At 41.1% G+C, this 18,492-nt stretch overlaps 2 protein-coding genes across 6 annotated transcripts in view; one reads left to right on the plus strand and one right to left on the minus strand.

Annotated features, from left to right (window-relative positions):
* Positions 1-701: 701 nt before the first annotated feature.
* On the plus strand, positions 702-7,842 carry slc22a6l (solute carrier family 22 member 6, like). Of its 3 annotated transcripts, XM_042228335.1 has the most exons (13): positions 702-881; positions 1,100-1,130; positions 1,221-1,715; positions 1,803-1,906; positions 2,051-2,205; positions 2,299-2,467; positions 2,570-2,693; positions 2,780-2,895; positions 2,990-3,204; positions 3,289-3,397; positions 5,182-5,385; positions 5,636-5,757; positions 7,574-7,842. In XM_042228335.1, the coding sequence occupies exons 3-12, from the start codon at positions 1,311-1,313 to the stop codon at positions 5,721-5,723; spliced, it is 1,689 nt and encodes a 562-aa protein (XP_042084269.1). In that variant the 5' UTR covers positions 702-881; positions 1,100-1,130; positions 1,221-1,310; the 3' UTR covers positions 5,724-5,757; positions 7,574-7,842. The 3 variants fall into 3 exon arrangements, with proteins under 3 accessions (XP_042084269.1, XP_005941463.1, XP_014195256.1); XM_005941401.3 differs by having other exon boundaries at positions 5,636-7,842; XM_014339770.2 differs by having other exon boundaries at positions 702-1,130; positions 5,636-7,842.
* Positions 7,843-8,930: 1,088 nt separating this feature from the next.
* The window catches only part of nrg2a (neuregulin 2a), a 74,345-nt gene continuing 64,783 nt past the window's right edge, over positions 8,931-18,492 (minus strand). For 2 of the 3 annotated variants that reach the window (XM_042228333.1, XM_042228331.1), the window contains exons 6-11: positions 17,646-17,669; positions 15,836-15,938; positions 15,464-15,587; positions 15,229-15,356; positions 14,211-14,432; positions 8,931-10,970 (exon numbers count right to left, since the gene is read on the minus strand). In XM_042228333.1, coding sequence (XP_042084267.1) covers positions 10,316-10,970; positions 14,211-14,432; positions 15,229-15,356; positions 15,464-15,587; positions 15,836-15,938; positions 17,646-17,669 — 1,256 coding nt within the window. In that variant the 3' untranslated portion in view covers positions 8,931-10,315. The remainder of the gene's footprint in view (positions 10,971-14,210; positions 14,433-15,228; positions 15,357-15,463; positions 15,588-15,835; positions 15,939-17,645; positions 17,670-18,492) is intronic. The other variant, XM_042228334.1, reaches the window with a different exon arrangement.

The following is an 18,492-nucleotide window of genomic DNA, read 5'->3' on the forward strand; positions in this document are numbered from 1 at the left end:
TATTTTCAGCTGCTGTGAAAAAACAAGACTTTTAAGGCTCAAACAGCAGATACATCAAATAAAAAGGAATCTAAGGACAAATCTTTTCCTGAACACACTCGCAGCTGAAAAAATGCAAAGTTTATTGTTTTGCTTTGGTGCACCTGCAGCTTCATTCGTCTTGACATCTCATGCTGATCCTTACACAAGAGCACACATTCCTCATAACTAATCACCAAGACACACACCAGGCAGTCTCAGATAGCAACATCTACTCCATAAGTGCAATACAAATATGAAAAACGAATAATCGGAAAAAGATTTTGTTTTTCTTTTGCCCTTTATGAATGGTTCTGTCTCATAGCCTTTCTTCTGCATTGCACGAATGGAAGGACACCTTACGATTGACTGATTGACTGCTAATTCTGTTGTGTAACGAAAGCTTGTTACAGATCTTTCAAATAGTTGAATATTTATCAGCATGATGCAACAAGTCAAACACGTACTTGCTGTTTTTCAGTTGTTTAAAGGTGTCGTATACCTTTTTTGTACATATATTACCAGCAAACCGGTCCTTGCTTGATTTGCGAACAATTCAAGAAGAAAGAAAAGAATAGACAAAGAAAATCAAATTCAGCCGGCCTGACACATATGAACACACACACACACACACACACACGCACACGTTTGTGCGCACACACTGCCCTTCGTGTTATGTAGTCACTAAAGGGCAGGGAGTGCATCTCAGAGCAGCGAGCTGAGCATAGTTATGTGCTCACTCTTGATGCTGAAGCTCACTTGCAGTGAAGGACTTGACGCTGCCACTATACAACAAAGAGTACTCTACCTCAGCTTTCGCAGAACAAGCTGGTAATACCTCAAGAATTCACAGTGTACTTCAGGTAATCCAAACTTCAGGAAAGCTTTTGGAATTTGTGAGCCGATTGCTCACTTTTCCATGGTGCAGCAACAAGACGTCTTTAACTTTATTTAGCATTTATAGCTTTGTTTTTTAAGGACTCTCTGTGGACCACTTTGCTAGCATTCATTTGAGCCGCATTAATTGTTTTAATGGCGATGCTACAGTAACCAACATAGTCACTGTGCATTCTTTTTCCAGTTTATCTAATTAGAGAAGACTAACTCGGCAGGTAAGTCTGTTTAACTCTCTAATATTTAACACTATCACAACATTCAGTGGTTGTTTTTCACAACCAGTGTTTTTTTCAATGTTGTCACAGGTGCCGGAACCAAGTTCATTGGGAAACAACAGCATAATCTAGTGCCATTAACATTAAAGTCGCCTTCTAGCGTTCTAGTTGTACAAAAGCATGGGGTTCAGCGACCTCCTTGAGCAGGTGGGCAGCACGGGCCGCTTCCAAATCGTGCACGTAACCCTCCTCTCCACACCCATCCTGATGTTGGCCAGCCACAACCTGCTGCAAAACTTTGTGGCTGCGGTGCCTCCTCACTACTGTAGCGCTCACTCAAATCTCTCACAGTCCCAGCTGAGCCCAGAGGAAGCTTTGCGGATCACAGTACCACAGGACCACAGAGGAAAATTGCACAGGTGCCAGCGTTACGTTGTTCCACAGTGGCACCTCCTGGATAAAAATGGGACCTCCAATTTGAGAAATGAGGGAAACAGTGTGGATGATCTGGATGCTGACCTGCAAGGATGCATAGATGGCTGGACGTACAACATGGCTGACAGAAGCTCCACAATCATATCTGATGTAAAACTGCATTTTTATCACACTGTTTCAGTCAACTTGTCATCGCAGTGCAGATGTTCATATGTTGTAATGTGCATTTTTTGCTAGTGGCATTTAGTGTGTGACCTGCACTCTTTGAAGCAAATGGGACAAACCATCTACATGGGAGGCGTGCTTGTGGGAGCGTTTCTCTTCGGAAGCCTTGCAGACAAGTAACACCAATAATATACAATAAGCTGAATGTGTAATATTTTGACTCGTCTTTGAAAAGAAAAATCTTAATTGCCCAGTGGCATGAATAATAAACAGTTCAGCAAGTCAAATAATGTTTCACCGATGGCCCTCATGTCTTCTAGATATGGTCGACGTATCCTCCTGCTCATGTCTTACCTTCTGATGGCGGTCTCTGGAACATGTGCTGCATTTTCTCCTTCCTTCCCTCTGTTCTGCTTTTTCCGGTTTGGTTGTGGCATGGCTCTATCTGGCATAGCACTCAACAGCTTGTCCCTCAGTATGATTTTTAGTTCCTTTATTTTACTTGACTAAAGGGATGTTGATGACATGGGCTCCCAATCTTATGAAAATGTGTTTCATCTGTTTCAAGTTCTTGAGTGGACCCCCACTCGTGTGAGAACTGTGGTGGGCACGATGACTGGCTACTGTTACACACTGGGCCAGCTGATCCTGGCATTGATGGCCTACTACATCCGGGACTGGAGGTGGTTAACCCTGGCTGTGTCTTTGCCTTTCTATGTGTTCTTCCTCTACGCATGGTGAGATGGCATTCATTGAACTGAAAAGTTTCAACTATAGTCACCAATGTAAGCTAAAACATTTTTTAAAAATGTAGCAAACCTAACCAATATTCCTTATAGGTGGTTTCATGAATCCGCAAGATGGTTGGCCTTAAAGAATAAGCCTGATCGGGCGATCAAGGGACTTAAAAGTGTGGCTAAGTTTAACGGACGGTGTGATGAGGGAGAAAAAATTGACATTAAGGTAAGGGAATATTTAAACTGTGGGACATAAATCTGTGTTTCACATAAACAGACTGTATATTAACAATGTTTTCTCTTTGTGCACAGATGCTCCAGGAGTCCATGAAGAATGAGCTGTCCATGTCAAAGGGCTCCTACACTGCCTTGGATCTGTTCCGCACACCCTACATGAGGATTAGCACAGTCTGTCTGGCAGCTGCCTGGTGTGTGTGTGCTGCTCTTGTAGAAACACTCAGTGACAGATTTACAGCACCTTCTGTGAAACTGCAATGACACCAAGTGTATTTTTATATTTAGGTTATCAACCAGCTTTGCCTACTACGGCCTTTCCATGGATCTGCAAAAGTTTGGAGTGGATATTTACCTGATACAAGTGATCTTTGGAGCTGTTGACATACCAGCTAAAATCATCATCGCTGTGACTATGAGTTATATAGGGCGCCGGCCGTCGCAGTCTGCTGCTCTCATCATCGCTGGGGTCACTATCTTGATCAACCTGCTGGTACCTTATGGTATGTCAGAACACAGACATGTGCACAACATAAGGCTGAGGAGAAGCAAGTGAGTGACCTGATGGATGTTCCGCTTTTTTGCAGATCAACAAACTCTGCGGACCTCTCTGGCTGTTGTGGGTAAAGGTTGTCTTGCTGCATCTTTCGTCTGCTGTTACCTTTACACTGGAGAACTGTACCCAACCATTATTCGGTAAGTCTCATCTGGCAAAACCATAAAACTATCAGCAAGGAATCGAGATGACTTTGGTTTAACAATGAAATCTAGGTTTCGCTGAAGAGCAACAACTAAGGATAATCGCTAATCCAGGGGTGGCTGCTTTTTTGTTTTTTATACAGTAGTAGATTTACAAATTCTGTGAAATCTATTGGTAACACTTTATAATATGAACTGCAAATTGCAGGCAAGTACGCTGTACTTACGTGCATTTTGAGGGCAACAAGTCAGGTTTTTGCAAAAAATAATGAACAAGTACACTGTAAGTACCCTGTACTTACATGCATGTTGTGGGCAACATGTCAGGTTTTTGCAAACAAGTGAAACAAGTACAGGGTACAAACAGTGTACTCGTTTGAACGTTTTTGCAAAAACCTACTTGCCTGCAAATTATTCACAGGTCATGTTATAAAGTGCTACCAGACTTTTTATGTTTTCTAACTGAAGGACGGTCTAAGCCAGACCTTCCCAAAGTGTGGGGCCCGCCCCCGGTGGGTGGGTGGGGGCTCAAATCACGGACAAACAGTATCCCACATTCTTGATTTTTAGTTCCAAACACTTGTTGTAATGACTAACTACTCCTGACATTTTGGAGATGTTAGCTCTGTATACAGTAAAGTTACAGTGGGATACAAATAATATCAGGCTGATCCTGCCACGATTTGTTCCCCCTGTCTAAATCACGGACAAACAGTATCTCACACTTGTTTATGTTTTTCAACCCATTTTGCACAGAGAGGCATTTTTCGAAAATGAATTGATAGCAATGTTGAATATTATTACACGGGGGGAAAAAACAACTACACGTAAAATAATCACACCGTGACGCCTCTGCCTTTCTAAATAGAGGGACAGTAACTGCGTGTGTGTATGTAAGCCTGTAAAAACCGAAGATAGTCAGATTAACAGTATTTTGTCTCTATCTGCCATTCTGCAATTCATCTCCGGTAAACAATAACGTGGCGCACAGCGTGACGTGGAAAAAGGCACATACCTTTGACGTTGCGTGACCAACTCTGTATTCCTCGTCCACAGGTAAACGCAAAAAAGGAGTTTTAAAAAATTTTCGTTTTTGGTTGTTTTGAACGGCGTTTTCGTTTTGGGGGAACCGGTTGGGTTTTCAAAATTCTTGTTTTAGGTGTGGACGTAGCATAAAAGAGTTAGTAGTTTATTTTCTTACTACCTGTAATTTATTGCAGTTTATTTGTATTTGCTTAATTGTTTACTAAATGTTTGAGGTGTGAAATAAACCGCAATGGAGCAAAATATGGGTGTGTGTGGTTGGAGGATGTGTTTGTGCACGCGCACACGCGAACATTTTTCTTGTAAAACAAAGGGGGGCCCAGCAAAAAAAGTTTGGGAACCACTGGTCTAAGCAATGAGTTCCAAATAATGTCTTTGTCACGTAGAAAACCTGAACTGTACCGTTGAAATTGTGCTGATTTTTCTTATATTAAGAAATCTAAGGTATTAAATGTGTAGACAAACTTCTTTACACTGATATAAAGAGGAGTTTGAGGAGTTTCACTGGTCTGGCTTACTTAAATTCAACGTTGGCTGGATGTGGCCCATAATGACATCTCTGCTCTAATATATGGTTTCATGACATTTTAATAGTCTAAGACTGCACATGCACTTCTTTACTATCACTAAAATAATTTACATATTTACTGACCCTCTGTTGACACAATCTCTGACTTTACTAGTGTGTAGTTATGACTGTTTGCAGCTGTTTTATGGTTTTATGTCTTCTCTCTTAGTCAGAATGGCATGGGATTGGTGTCCAGTATAGCACGTGTAGGAGCTATGGTGGCCCCCATGGTGCGCCTCACGGGAGACTACATACCTTGGCTACCAGGTTTAATCTATGGAGGGGCGCCAATCCTCAGTGGGGTTGCTGTTATATTTCTTCCAGAAACGCTTGGCACACCCCTTCCCGACACAATACAAGATGTGGAGGAGAGGTAAGATTGAGTTCCAGGACGCAGCATGTGTTCCTTTTATTTTATCTCTGCATGTCCCAGAATCAAAACATTAATTTTAGAAACAGAACTCAGGAGGACTCGAGGGTAACGTATACAGCAAATAGCAAATCATCATGGTTTACTCAAGGCCAAAAAAAGCACATAAGACTAGAAGAGAGAAAGAGAGAGGGAGAGAAGGGAGAAAAAAAAAATAATATATCCACATTTGCATTTTCTATTTTGCACACAGGGGATCTGGGAAACGCTCCAAAATGTCACCAAAAGAAACAATAATCTTGGAAGACACCGGGGCAAACCTCCTAAAGCCTGTTGCCTGAGTGTTTTTGTACTCCACATGTTAATGAAAGTAGAGTGAGTGCTACTTTTATCTCTTCTCTGTTTGATTTCCACAAATTTGGTTCACCTTATGATTGCTGGACGAATGTTTTTTCTTTCGTTTTGTGAACAAATGAGTTAAATCCGAAGCGAACGCCACCGTGAAAAGAACGCTGTGGACAATCAGACCTGTTTATCTGACAATCAGTAGATTTCAGGATCTTAATCTTACTTTGCACATGTCATTATTATTTTTTTTTATTTGTATTTTGAATGTGTAGAGCGATTTTTTTATTTGAGCCTTTCACAGGTTAAAGACGGCATCCACTGGTATCTTTATTGTTCTATACACAAGCCCGTATTGGAAAACAATTGCCTTTTTGTCTTTTAAATCAAGACTTCTTATAATCCTTTTTAAATCTCAAAGTCTGTCTTTTTTATGGACGTTTGAACACAAATACTAGTAAAACCCCTTTCAGTCTACTTCATCTGGCATGAGTCACTTTGAGCTGAATTAACTAAAACGAGACAGAACAAGAAATCAAGGATTTGGATTTAAATAAAAGCAGCAGATGAGCCACACAACAGAAGGCACAAAGTATAAAAACTAAATAAATAGATTCACAGCAGGAATCTGACATGCCGTTGTTTTTCACTGCCCCCCCCACACACACACACAGTTTTGCTATAGCATTGTTGTTGTGAACACAAGAGTAAAGGCAGATTTCCCATGAATTATGTGAAATGAACCCCCACTCTTTAAAAATTGAACACCCTAGTTAATGTTTGAAGGGCAGATCAGTGTTTTGTTGCTGAAGCAGGTAGCTTGGATGGGTCAGAGGATTTTGTTTGTGTTTTTCATAAGACAGCCTCCGAGAAATGTAGTTTCTTAGATTTCAGTCCATTTAATTTATTCAATTACTTTTGTTCTCAGCACGCTGCACGCTCTGGATTTAACGCCGCTCTCTAGAGTTCTCACAGTTACCACCCGGAAAACGAGTGTCATCGCGCAAGCAAAAATGTAATGCAGTGGTTATCAATGCAGTTATTAAACAGATGGTGGTCAGCGAAAAGAATGATAAGAGTGAATATTATGGAAACATTACTTGGTCTCGTCCCTTTCCTTGAATCGGTTCAGCGGATTTGCTGCTTTTCTCTCAGTTACTGCTGTTACACGGATGTGAGGGGGGGATGTTACTGGTAAAGGAGGAAACAGTGCTGATGCGGAGCACCACTCACGCCTACATAGGGTGAACTCTTGTGATTTGAAGACTTCCGCATCTTGCTGCTTGTGACACCATCTAGTGGTGCATATATGCCAATGCAGGAGCTGAACTTCCCATCACGGGAAGGTATCCATGTGAGGAAAAAAAAACAGAAGGTGGAAAACTAAATCTAAAATGAAATCTTGACCATATTGAGGTTTTGTCTTTCAGTGTTTAAATATTGGACTTGGATTTCACATATTGTAGCTACTCTCATTTATCAGAACAGTTGATATTTTGGCCATATAGTCATCCATGATTAACAAAAAAGGCAGCGTCACAATACTAGTATGCTTTGGTTCGTGTTCCTTAAAAGATCCGTCTGGAGTGAAAAAACCCAAACAAACCAGGATTTACAATAAATAGATTCATACTTATAGCCTCATATCAACATGTATGTTTTCAATTTAAGGCTCGTACTTTCCTCTTTGAAATAGTTAAAGTTCGCCAGTGCTCTTGCTCTCACGCAACAAATGCATTGTTGTGTGTGTCTGGCACTAACTGTATGAAACTGCTATCTAAAACCTTTTGGTTACAACATATAAACCCTCGATCACTGTATTAAATAGATTTTATTTCACTGTCAGGTTTTATGCGTGTTCTCCTGAGACACCTTGCGCACGCCAGACGAGTCCAACCCCAAGCCAAGAAAAAAAAAAAGAAAGAGAGAGAGAGAGAGAGAGAGAGATGAATCAAAATACAGAGCAAGGCGGTCTACAGAAATGACTACAACGTAAAATGATATGAATAAAGATTTATTTTCTCATATGAACAGGTGGATTCATTTTTCATTGTATTTTACAATCTATGACAATCTCGCAAGTTTTTTCTTTTTTCTAGCATATTTCAGGAATGACATGGGGAAAGGTTCTTTTTTATTGCTGAATGTTAAATGAAATACACTTTCACTGACTGGAAAAGAATTGTCTGCTGCTTTTTTTGTGTGATTTTTTTTTTAAAATCTCTTTTTTTTAAACCATGCACCCATCTAACCTTGACCACAAGGACATGCAGAGGAGAGGTGTTCAAACATTTCAAGCGAGGGTGGGGTCGGGGGGGGTCATAAATTTCAACAGAAGAAGCTGATTGGACGTGCCCGGTAGCATCTCAAATGGGTGAGAGGACTGGCAGGGTGAAGGGGCTGTCACATTAAAACTGGAGGTGAAGTCTTCTTTTGCACTTTTCTGACATACAAAATTAGACCCAGAGGTGAGAAACTCAATGAAAACATCTGCATGTTGTGACCGATGTGTGACCATCCTCTATTGCCATGCCACTGTGCATTTACCATATACCAGTCAGAATTGCAGATCAGTGTTTAAAAGGCATTTCCCCCCCCTAATTGCAGCATTCCATTATTTTTAATAAGGAGGAGCAGAAATATACCGACAGAGACGAAACATCAGCTGTCCTTTCTGTGCGAGCCACACTGACGGCTGTAACTTTGAGATATCTTTCAAATATTTACTTCTCCCTCAGTGGAGGACAAAGGGCTTAAAATGAATTTATTCACTTTCAAAATCATCATTTACAGGCTAAATTTTAAATGACTCCATCAGTCAACAAGACAAAGCAGTACACATTACTATCAGAGGAGAAACTATTTGGATTCTATCGGCTATTACTGGGAAGTATGCACGTGAGGTGGAGGGATCTAAGCCGAGTGATAAAATAATTCACAGACACAGTCATTCAATGGACGTGACGTTAAGTGAACAAGAAAGGCTGAAAACATGATAGACGGCTGCATAATGGCTTTCAAAAAATAACTCGGGTAAATATGCATTTGTATCATGTTATTTCATTCTACACTATAGGCATCACATTTTTTTTTCCACACAACACACTACAGTCACCTCTTAGAAAATGATGTAATCAAACAGCAAAATAGAAAGTTTGCATATTTTTGCATCATATGATCCTCCAAAGTTTCACAGCTATTTCGTTAATATTGTCTAGTATGCTCTGTACTGTGATCCACTGAGCTGCTTCCACCTGACTTTACTTTTCTCTGCATGGGAATGATCGGGGTACTAGTAACTGCGTGTTAACACGTAGGTCCTCAGCATCTGAGAACTTGAATCTTAGGTAGACCTAAACTTAAGGAAGAGGTTGAGCAGGGCTTGAGGTGGAGGCGGGGGGATGAATGTGGAAATCCTGAGACGCTGGTGGCCTTAAACGTAAGCCACGAAAACAGAATGGACACAGAAGGATGATTAGGCGTGGGATTCGAGTGAAAACAGACGCAATCTTTTTGTTTTGCCACTGCCTCTGACAGCAGGGGTCACCCTGTGCCAAGCGGCTCAGTGTTTGTTGGCCACATACCAGGCTAAAGCAAGGAAAACCTGTTGGGAAATAATCATTTAAAAAAATTTTTTTTTTTAAAAAGGACGTAAATGGGGCGGACTGGGGAGGGGCAGAATAGCTGTAAACACATCAAGCAATGACCTGCATAACATACAACCCTACAGCAGCCTTGCCTGCTCACCTACACTGGGGTCACTGTTCTGATTAACCACTTTTCTGTGAACCTCCGAGACTCTTTACTCTCACTCTCCTGAGACACCAGTAGACCCACACATTTGATGTTACCACAACAAACAGTGAAGTTCATCTAACAGTCACAAACGCATGCAAGCAACACACACAGGTGCGCACGAGCGTGCACAAACACGCACACACGCTCGCAGACATTTATGCACACGCAACACAATTTCTCACTCTCTGTGACTCTTTTTCTCTTGGTAGACATTAGTTAGCGGGCAAAAAAAAAAAGAAAAAAAGAAAAGAATCTACATCGCATTTATGAGGCGTTCTAATAAATCCCAAATCATAAAAGAAAACCCTACAGGCGAATCATATTATCATATGTAAACATACACTTTATGCTGAAGTGGTTTATATCGCGTGATATGGAAGGGGTTAGACTTCTCGAAGAATGCAATTTGGAAAGAAAGTAAATAGGAAACCAGAGAGGAAAAACAAAAACATAAATGTGTATAAAAAAATGAGGCGTCCATATAAGAAAGGCTACAAAAACCTCCACTGGCCCTCTGGCATCGGCATACAGCAAAAGGCACCACAATATTACTCTATTTTTTAACATTGTGAAAAAACTGGCACATCTTTTTATGCTGTAAATCAAAATGTACATATAAATAGAGTTTTCCCTATAAAAAAGTCTTTGCTGTTAACTAGTAGACAACTTTTGCTAAAATGAAAATAAATATTTCATTTGTTTAGAATATCTGTCAGTTATATAAAATAAAAATATTTCTTATAGATGCAGGTCTATACTATATTGATTTTTGTCGGTTCATTATCACTCTTTAATGCGGTGTATTGTCCGGTTTGGAGCGTGACTGTGTGAGTCTCGTATGCGTGTTCCCATGCCCACTGTGTCGCCCTGACGAGTTAGAAGTCCGACTGTCCGCCGGCCTGTAGATGGTGGAAGGCTCGGCGTTCATGTTCTGCATACTGAGGAAGGGCGTGCTCTCGCCGTCCTCCTCTGACTCACTATCTGTTAGACAGCTTCGAGACCCATAGTCCCGGGATGCCTCGTATCCTCGTGGGGCCACGTGGCCATTCAGTCTGGATCTCCGCCAGCGCCGGCTTCCAGTTCCACTGGACCCACTTCTCTTTGGTTGCTCCCGAGAGGACAGATACTCCTGGGTGGTCTCATAGTCTTCATCCTCAGCCAGCCGGTAGGGGCTGGAGGGAAGGCTTCCCCTGCTGTCATTTAGATAGGTTCGACGCTGCTGCCGGTAAGGCTCCTGGCAATGAGCATCGTGTAGGGGCACCTGGTAGCGGCGCAGCAGAGGCTGGTCATCCTCCAGGGGGTACGGATTGTGAACAGCAGGAGGGAGCGACATGGCGTGGCTGGCATTGGGGGATGTGATCTGGAAGGTAGGCACCTGCGGGGGCAATGAGTAATGGAAATCCACTGGGGATAGGCGGGCTGGTGTTGTCAGGGCTGATACGTATCTGTGGTAAATACAGAGAGGAGGAGGAGGTCATAGTTAATTGGAGAAGAACAAAGAATTGTGCTGACAAAGACAGCTGCACATACAGTAACCTAGTGTGAATGTTTTAAAGGTATTCTTTAAACTAATGAACATTATACCCTGAAGCTGCACGTACACTTAAATATTCAGTCAAAGTGATTGCTTTTCGATAGAGACGTTTAGCTTAGAGTTTCACCTGAGCAGCACCGCTCCCTGCTGTAGGTGGAGCACTGGGCGTTGGCTACAGGTTGCCCCAAAGTGTAGTTTACTTCCAGCAATCCTCTGCAGTCTAGATAACTATATTACTGTTATATTTGCTACTCGATTACTGCTCAGACTGCTTTTGCTTTTGTGTGCAGAGCTTAAACGTCTCTAATGAGAAATATAATATATAATAATATCTCCACTTGTAAAAGCACCATGGAGTCTCCTCTGTGATCTGCTCTGGATTGCATAACCCAACACAGGCACAATACTGCTTAATGTTCAAGACTGACAAAAGTAAAACCATCATTACTATGTTTATTAATGTTGGTACAGAAATCTTTCATAACAACATGGCTCAGGATTTAGTACACAGACATTCAATGTTTTCCCCCAGCAGAGCTTGAATAGCTAACATTTACATCAGTTTTCTGATGATCTACTATGAGCAGCCAGGTTTCAGTCCTGACGAGGAAGAAGGACGAGGACTTAACTCTCTTCTTTAATAACCGTGGATCAACCTGCCCAACAAGATCAACGAGTCAAATCTGTAGCTATACTTTACAAAACTCTTCAAAACAAACCCACGTTTAGCCATTCAATGAGCGTACTAACACCGTGCCTGATTGCTGAAGTTAATGTTGAGAATCTATATTTAGACATCAGAAGCGCATACGCTACAGATGCAGAGTTTTCCCATCATTTGTAATATTAAAATAAAATAAAAAAAAGCAAAAACAATTCAAAACATTCCTGAAAGACAGGTTAGAATTTATGGATGGCTGACGGTGACTCACTTTGGACCTGTGTGTACAGAGTGTTTTATTTATTTCCTTTTATTTCCTTTAGGAAACCTGCTATATTAGACACAAGCCTCAGATATCCCCGCAACACCACTCATTCAGCTGAGGCAGAAACTGCCACCATGATCAAAGACGTACGTGCAACCTGGAATGACTCTGAGGACATGTAATCTGTCGCTGCATCACAACCTAGCGGTCATGCACAGATGCTGCATGCGGGTATTGTCAGTTAAGTTAAGAACTCAAGCAGATAAAAGGCAGCACATGTCTTGTTCGGTTAGGTTTTCTTAGGTACTGATAGTTGGCTTGGATTCTGTATAGGAGCTCCAGCCTTCTTGATACATCCATTTCATACTTCCATTTTGGCTCAGTACTAAAGCCAAAGGTACAGAACAGAATGTTAGTACCGGTTAATATATTAATCAATTAAAATGTGATTATAATTTGGTCTGACTGTTATGCATTTTAAGTTTGGAAAGGTAAGAAAACCATGCTAAGGTAAATCTAATTGTGCCTTTCAATATAATGAATCCCACCGAGCAGACTGTTCTGCTGGATGCTTCTAGACTGTACCACTTTGTATGAAGCATTTCACTTAGGGGTTAAGTATATTCAACAAAGTGACTTTTGAGAAGTAGTCTTAAAAAAATAAACAGCTGCTTTTCCATTGGAATCTTATGTTTCCTTTAGGATCAGCTTGTCAGTTTGAGCTATCAATACACAGTACTGTTTTCCATCTGAAATGGATTAGGCGATGATAAGTGTTATCAAGCATGCATGAAGCAAGATACTAGAAGTGATGTAGATCCTGAAGACTAAATCTGCCTGATCAGTTCATTTTCAGCTTGGCAGCACTCACAGTTGCTGTTGGTCACAGAAAATGCAATTCATACTGACAGGTCACAAATGATCTGCGGCAGCAAAACAATCTGTTGCTGTTTTAGTAAAACAGACAGACAATAATCGCCGCTGAAGAAATGATCTCTAAAACTCCTAATGGCTTACTGTAGAGCTGCTTTGTTGAACAACAATGTTTAGGAGCATTAAAGCTCACTGATACAATCTACACTATAGTAAAAGTCTGTTTTTACAGTAATGTGAAGCTGTAATGTAGCAGTAAGGGCTAGAACACATTCAGTTAATACAGTATTTTTTTCCTGGGAATAATGCAGCTACCCTGTGCGTAACACTGTATAAATATTGCAATACCTTTACAGCAGACCATAGGCTCAAATCACCATTATGTTACAACACCGTTAATGACTTTCATTTGAATAAAAAAATGTTTGAGAGTGTGATGTTAAGCACCCTTTTATAGCAGGTCTTCATACTAAGAAATAATTTGTTTTAAAAAGAAGAAGAAGAAGAAGAGAGAAACCTTAACCTTAGTGTCTTTAAAAATCTTTGTAGGAGTTGTGTTGAAGCAGTAGAAACCAACCATGCCCCCAAATTCCCAAATTTCCTCTCAGCTCACTGCTAATCTAGGCTTGCTGAGCGATGGATTGTCAGCTGTGAACAGTGCTGGAATTCAAGACATCAGCAGAGACCGAGGAGGGCATTTGGGGACTTTAGGTACCACAATCAGGCAACAGAATAATGTAACGCTGACTACTATTGAATTACAACACACATAAAGAGAAAGACCTAGATGCACACTATTTAGATCTAAGTTTAGGTCTGATCTGATTTGTCATGTGAGAACTTTAATTTCTCTGTGCCTCTGGTACAGACATATTTACATGAAGTACAGGAAATAAAAATGATACAGCTGTGGAGGTGATGAAAGGCGTATTTCTTCGTATCTGCCAGACTGTTTCTGAATCTCCTCTTTGTGCTAGCTTTCACTAAACCTGTCCTATTTCTGACTTAAGTGAGTTTAAATCTGACTGTGCAAAATGGCAGACAAGTGTGTTTAACAAAATGTCACACCATCCCTTAAATAAAATAAAATAACATTAAAAGGGAACACTAGCCAATTAGAATTGCATACTGGCCAGGGAATACTCTTCCCATTGAAATGAGCACTGTTTCTCACTCTTGCCTACCTTAGCGTATTTCATCATCATGCCTGCTGTGTGTCAGTTTCCACTGAGTCTCTCAGAGTGCCCTGACTGGCCTCTCGAGGCTGAGAGAGAACCAGCAGAGAGAGGAAACTTCTCAAAATATTCATGACAAACCCAGTGCCATATCAGCCACACAGGTCTGGTCCCCACCTGTCGCTGTGCGGAGAGTCTCCCAGCGAGTCGAAGGAGTCCCCGTACTGCAGCCTCGGCCGATGGGGGTCAGAGTAACCACAGTGTGCAGCGCGCCGTGCTCGAGCCTCCATGCACGCAGGGCTGCTGCATTTACTGGTCCCCACGGATGATGACATCATTCCCGGCGAGTCAGAGAGGATACTGTCAGAATGTTCCAGGCTCCATGTCCGTTCCTCATGTCTGACAATAAAAAAAGACAAAAAAAATAGGTGTTAACATGCACACACCCCACAATATGTCCAAGTTTCACTTTTTTGTCCTTTTTTTTTGAAAGAGTGCTTGATAACAAATCTGCGGCTGTCTCTGGAGGAAGAACATTTCCACAATTCAACTGCAATTCCATGATCCGTTAGCAAAAGTACCAAGATATTCAGCTCTTATCTCTTTTGATCCTGTTCCTCTTTAACCTGCATATGAAAACTTAGTCCCTCACAGCGACAGGTCAGTCATAAACCCTTTGATTAAGTTGCTTCTGAAGAGAAGTCCACAAGAGCTTTCCAATAGAAACAGCAGAAGAAAACCAAATCTTCAGTAGTGCAGACTAATGCATTCAGCACTCGTTGGCCTCTGTGTCTTTGCGAATTCCCATGTGAGAAATCCTGGTAATACTTTCAGCTGTGACTCCTCTGCCAGCACTACTTTTTCCCATCTTAGATCACTTACAAATTTAAAATCGTGTCTGTTACAGATAACAAAGCTTGCCTTTTTCAGCAGAAATCAGACAGACTGTCTTACCTCACCAGCAATTGGCTCACTCTGCAGCAGCGAGACTCCTGGTGTGTGTTTTTTAACGATTCTATTCAGATACTCTGCACTGTTAACAATTTACTTACATCGGATTGTAATGATCAACTAAAACCGAGTGTGCCCTTTAAATATAGGAACTTGTCTCGATGAATCAAACTCTTCTATCACTTTGTGATTGATTCCCTATTTGCAAGAGGCAGTTATGATGACGCACGTGCTGGATGCTCACCTGTGAGTTGATGAATGAGCTCGTGTGGAAGAGTTGTGAGATCTGGAAGAGGCATGACTGGCAGGAAATGAGCCCTCTGTAGCAGGCCGTATAACACGTTCAGTCGCAGGGACATTCTTTGATATGTACTGCAGGTGGAGAGTGAAAAACAAAAACGATTGTAAAGAACAAAATCCATGTGGTGTAAATTAGTCTGTGTGTACTGCAATAATGTAAGGAATCCTCGGAAACATACATCTACCATAGGGATATCCTCCGGGCCGGGTCCTGGGTGATTGGGTCCATTAGCTAAGTTACGATTGGGATGTTCTGGACACATGTTTTGTCGCAGATGATTGTGCATCCTGTTTCTTTGTTTCCTGTTGAGAACATCTTGGTCATTCCCTTATTATTTAATCACCTTTTATTAAGTCTTTTTGATTTACTGTAACACCTACAGTAACTACATGCCTAATAAAGTAAGGGTGTATTTTAAGACATAATCTATCATTTCCACCTGCTGAATGTCACAAGGACTGGGAAGTACACGAATATTTACGGTTTTGTATATTTATTAAATTAAAGAGCAGGAGTACATCTTCAGAAATCATTCATCATCTGGACTTACTTGGTTTTACAGTAGGCAACCACACACACGATGCCCACGACCAAGAGAGCCACACAAATACCCGTGATTGTCAGGACTCTTTTCTGGTAGAGTTCCTCTGCCTCTGTCAACATCACACACACACACACACACACCACACACACACACACACACACACACACACACACACACACACACACACACACACACACACACACACACACACACAGAAATGACAGAGGAAAAAAATTAGCTTCTTTTCTTTAAGGTGGTTATGGTGTCACATCTACACATCTATTTTTTTTTTTTTACTAAATCCTGAGCAGAATGAAGCATCATCCCCCCTTTCCCTTCACACTTAAACCTCTTCTTTTGCATAATCACAAATGCAGCAGATGCTGCTGCTGCTCCCTGCGCTGCAGTAACGCGGCGTAGGTGGGGGAAGGGCATTGGACTGTTGGAGAGTTAGACTGTTCGATCAAACAACTCTAAAAACCAGCTATTTTAAATTGCACCATGCATGATAAAATGAGAAATATTCAATAACAAGTCTTAGTCTTGGTGTCTTTGGTGGTCTACTATCTCACTCACTCACTTACAGAAGCGATCATCTGCTCAGGCATTCAGTGAAACACAACGATGAGATCACAACAATTTTGCAAAAAAATTTGTCAAACAAGAGAAATTAGAAATGAAATGAAGATGAAATTTGATTGATGCTTTTGCTTTTCCAGAGAAGAGCTTGTAAAAGGTTGACGTAGATTCTTTGTTTCCCCTGGGGGGAAATAATGGAGGCAGTGTAGTCCCCAATTAATAATGTAATAAGAATGAATTGAATCTGTGCAACCATCTCAGGTTTCCTCCTTTCATTCACCAGTAGCCATTTTACATCAGCATACCAATTTGTGTCAAGCTTCTGACGCCATAAATAAATCACTGAAGTCAGTTTATTTTTAGCTGCAAACTCAGTGATATTTCAACAATATTGCTTTTAGCCACTGATATTGAATTTGAAACAGAGGAAACGATACTTGTGTTAGTTTAATGACACTTATGGTCTACTACTAGAGTGCACTTGTGTAGTTGAAGCAGCGAGATCTACTATTAATTTTATACTCCCAACCACAAGAGGACTTTTCTGGAAAAGGTAGCAGGAAACAAAGGCTGACGATGAAAGAGGGCAGAAAGAGTGTCTGATAGAGGAGAAAGTGTAGGTTCTAAATATAGCATTGCATGCTCACATCACAGCATTTTACAGCATCCCTGAAGGATGATCCAAACCAGAAACGTGTCATGTTTTATACTCCGACATTACATTTCAGCTACACTAATGACGAAATGATGTAAGAGGCATGGTCAGGATCACACATAAAAAGAAAGACTGAGGTGGCATATCAAAGAAAAAAAAAAAAAGAGACGCTAGAAATGAGACCAAGAAGGTCGGAAAGATAGATCCTAATATTGAGCAAATCCTTGGGTATAGCTCCAAACATGACAGATCATGCTTGTTACAGATGGAATGAGGAACTAAAGTCCAAGGGGAAAATATGCTCTTGTAAGTGAGATGGAAACTGAGTTAATGGTATTTTTCCATTGCACGCGAATGAGAGGTGGAGGCGATTACATCCATGTTAATGATGTTTGATGAAGGATCAGTTGCATTGACTGAGGGTTCGTCGTCGTAATAAGTCATGGCATGATTGTTTGAGAGATCGACTTGTTAATCGGGGGACGACATGGTCACACCACAGACGGAACACGAGTAATGTCAAAATGAACGACATCTTAGTAGCTATGCTAGCACTGAGAATCAAAATGGATTGTTCCATACCCATAAATTCAATCCCAAGATGCTCTGCCATTGCAGAGAGTTGGAAGGTGGGTGGGGGAGGGGGGAGAGACACAAGAAACAAAAGACCAGATTAAGAGCGGCACCTTCTAATATAGAAGTGGAGCAAGTACAAATTGGCATTACACAACACTTGTCGGTTATTGTCAGAACGACATGGTCAGTACTATCTAAGACGAGACACAAGCATGCAACACACACTTCAAACCACACTACGTATCAGTATCACTACCACATATCACTACTACTAATTCTAATAAAGGGATTTTTGATTTCTTTTTACTACTTTTTAATACTCTTAATAAAACTACAATATTCTGCTCTTGCTTGAAAATTATATCCACTCTATATCTCAGCATACGGGCCTCAACAAGACCATTTCCTTTTTTTGTAATTTTCTTTGAGTTAGCTGAAAAAGCTGACTAACAGTAAGTTTGCAATAAGTAATAAGTTTTCACTCTCTTTTTGATACATGTTACCAGTTGCTGTGTCGGTCCAATTCAGTAATAATGCAGTGCCAAGTAAAGGGAACGTTTCCAGATATGATCAAAGGAGAGATGATGTGGCCCTGTGTGAGTCGCTTAGTGTTTATTACTCCTATAAAAGGCTGATCCCTGACAGCAACCAGGTGCTAGTGGTGAGCACATCCTATAGATGCACCCACTGTGGTAGGTGTAGGGTTATTTAAGCCTGTTCTGCTTTCGTGGCGGATCTGTTACCAATAGTTGCGGCTCTCTAAAAACAAACAGGACGTACTCGTAATCTTAACAACCAAAGATTGCCTGGAGTCACTACCGCTGTCGGCTTTGTCATCCTCAGTCTCCATTTA

The sequence above is a fragment of the Haplochromis burtoni genome, unplaced genomic scaffold, assembly GCF_018398535.1.
Source record: "Haplochromis burtoni strain Fernald_Lab_line unplaced genomic scaffold, NCSU_Asbu1 Contig_318, whole genome shotgun sequence".
Classification (NCBI taxonomy): Eukaryota; Metazoa; Chordata; class Actinopteri; order Cichliformes; family Cichlidae; genus Haplochromis; species Haplochromis burtoni.

Bases quoted from the DNA above. Each gene is read 5' to 3' on its own strand.
- slc22a6l (XM_014339770.2), top strand. From the start codon at position 1,311: ATGGGGTTCAGCGACCTCCTTGAGCAGGTGGGCAGCACGGGCCGCTTC. The intron at 1,907-2,050 runs GTAACACCAATA...CATGTCTTCTAG, and splicing joins TTCGGAAGCCTTGCAGACAA to ATATGGTCGACGTATCCTCC. The intron at 2,468-2,569 runs GTGAGATGGCAT...TATTCCTTATAG, and splicing joins GTGTTCTTCCTCTACGCATG to GTGGTTTCATGAATCCGCAA.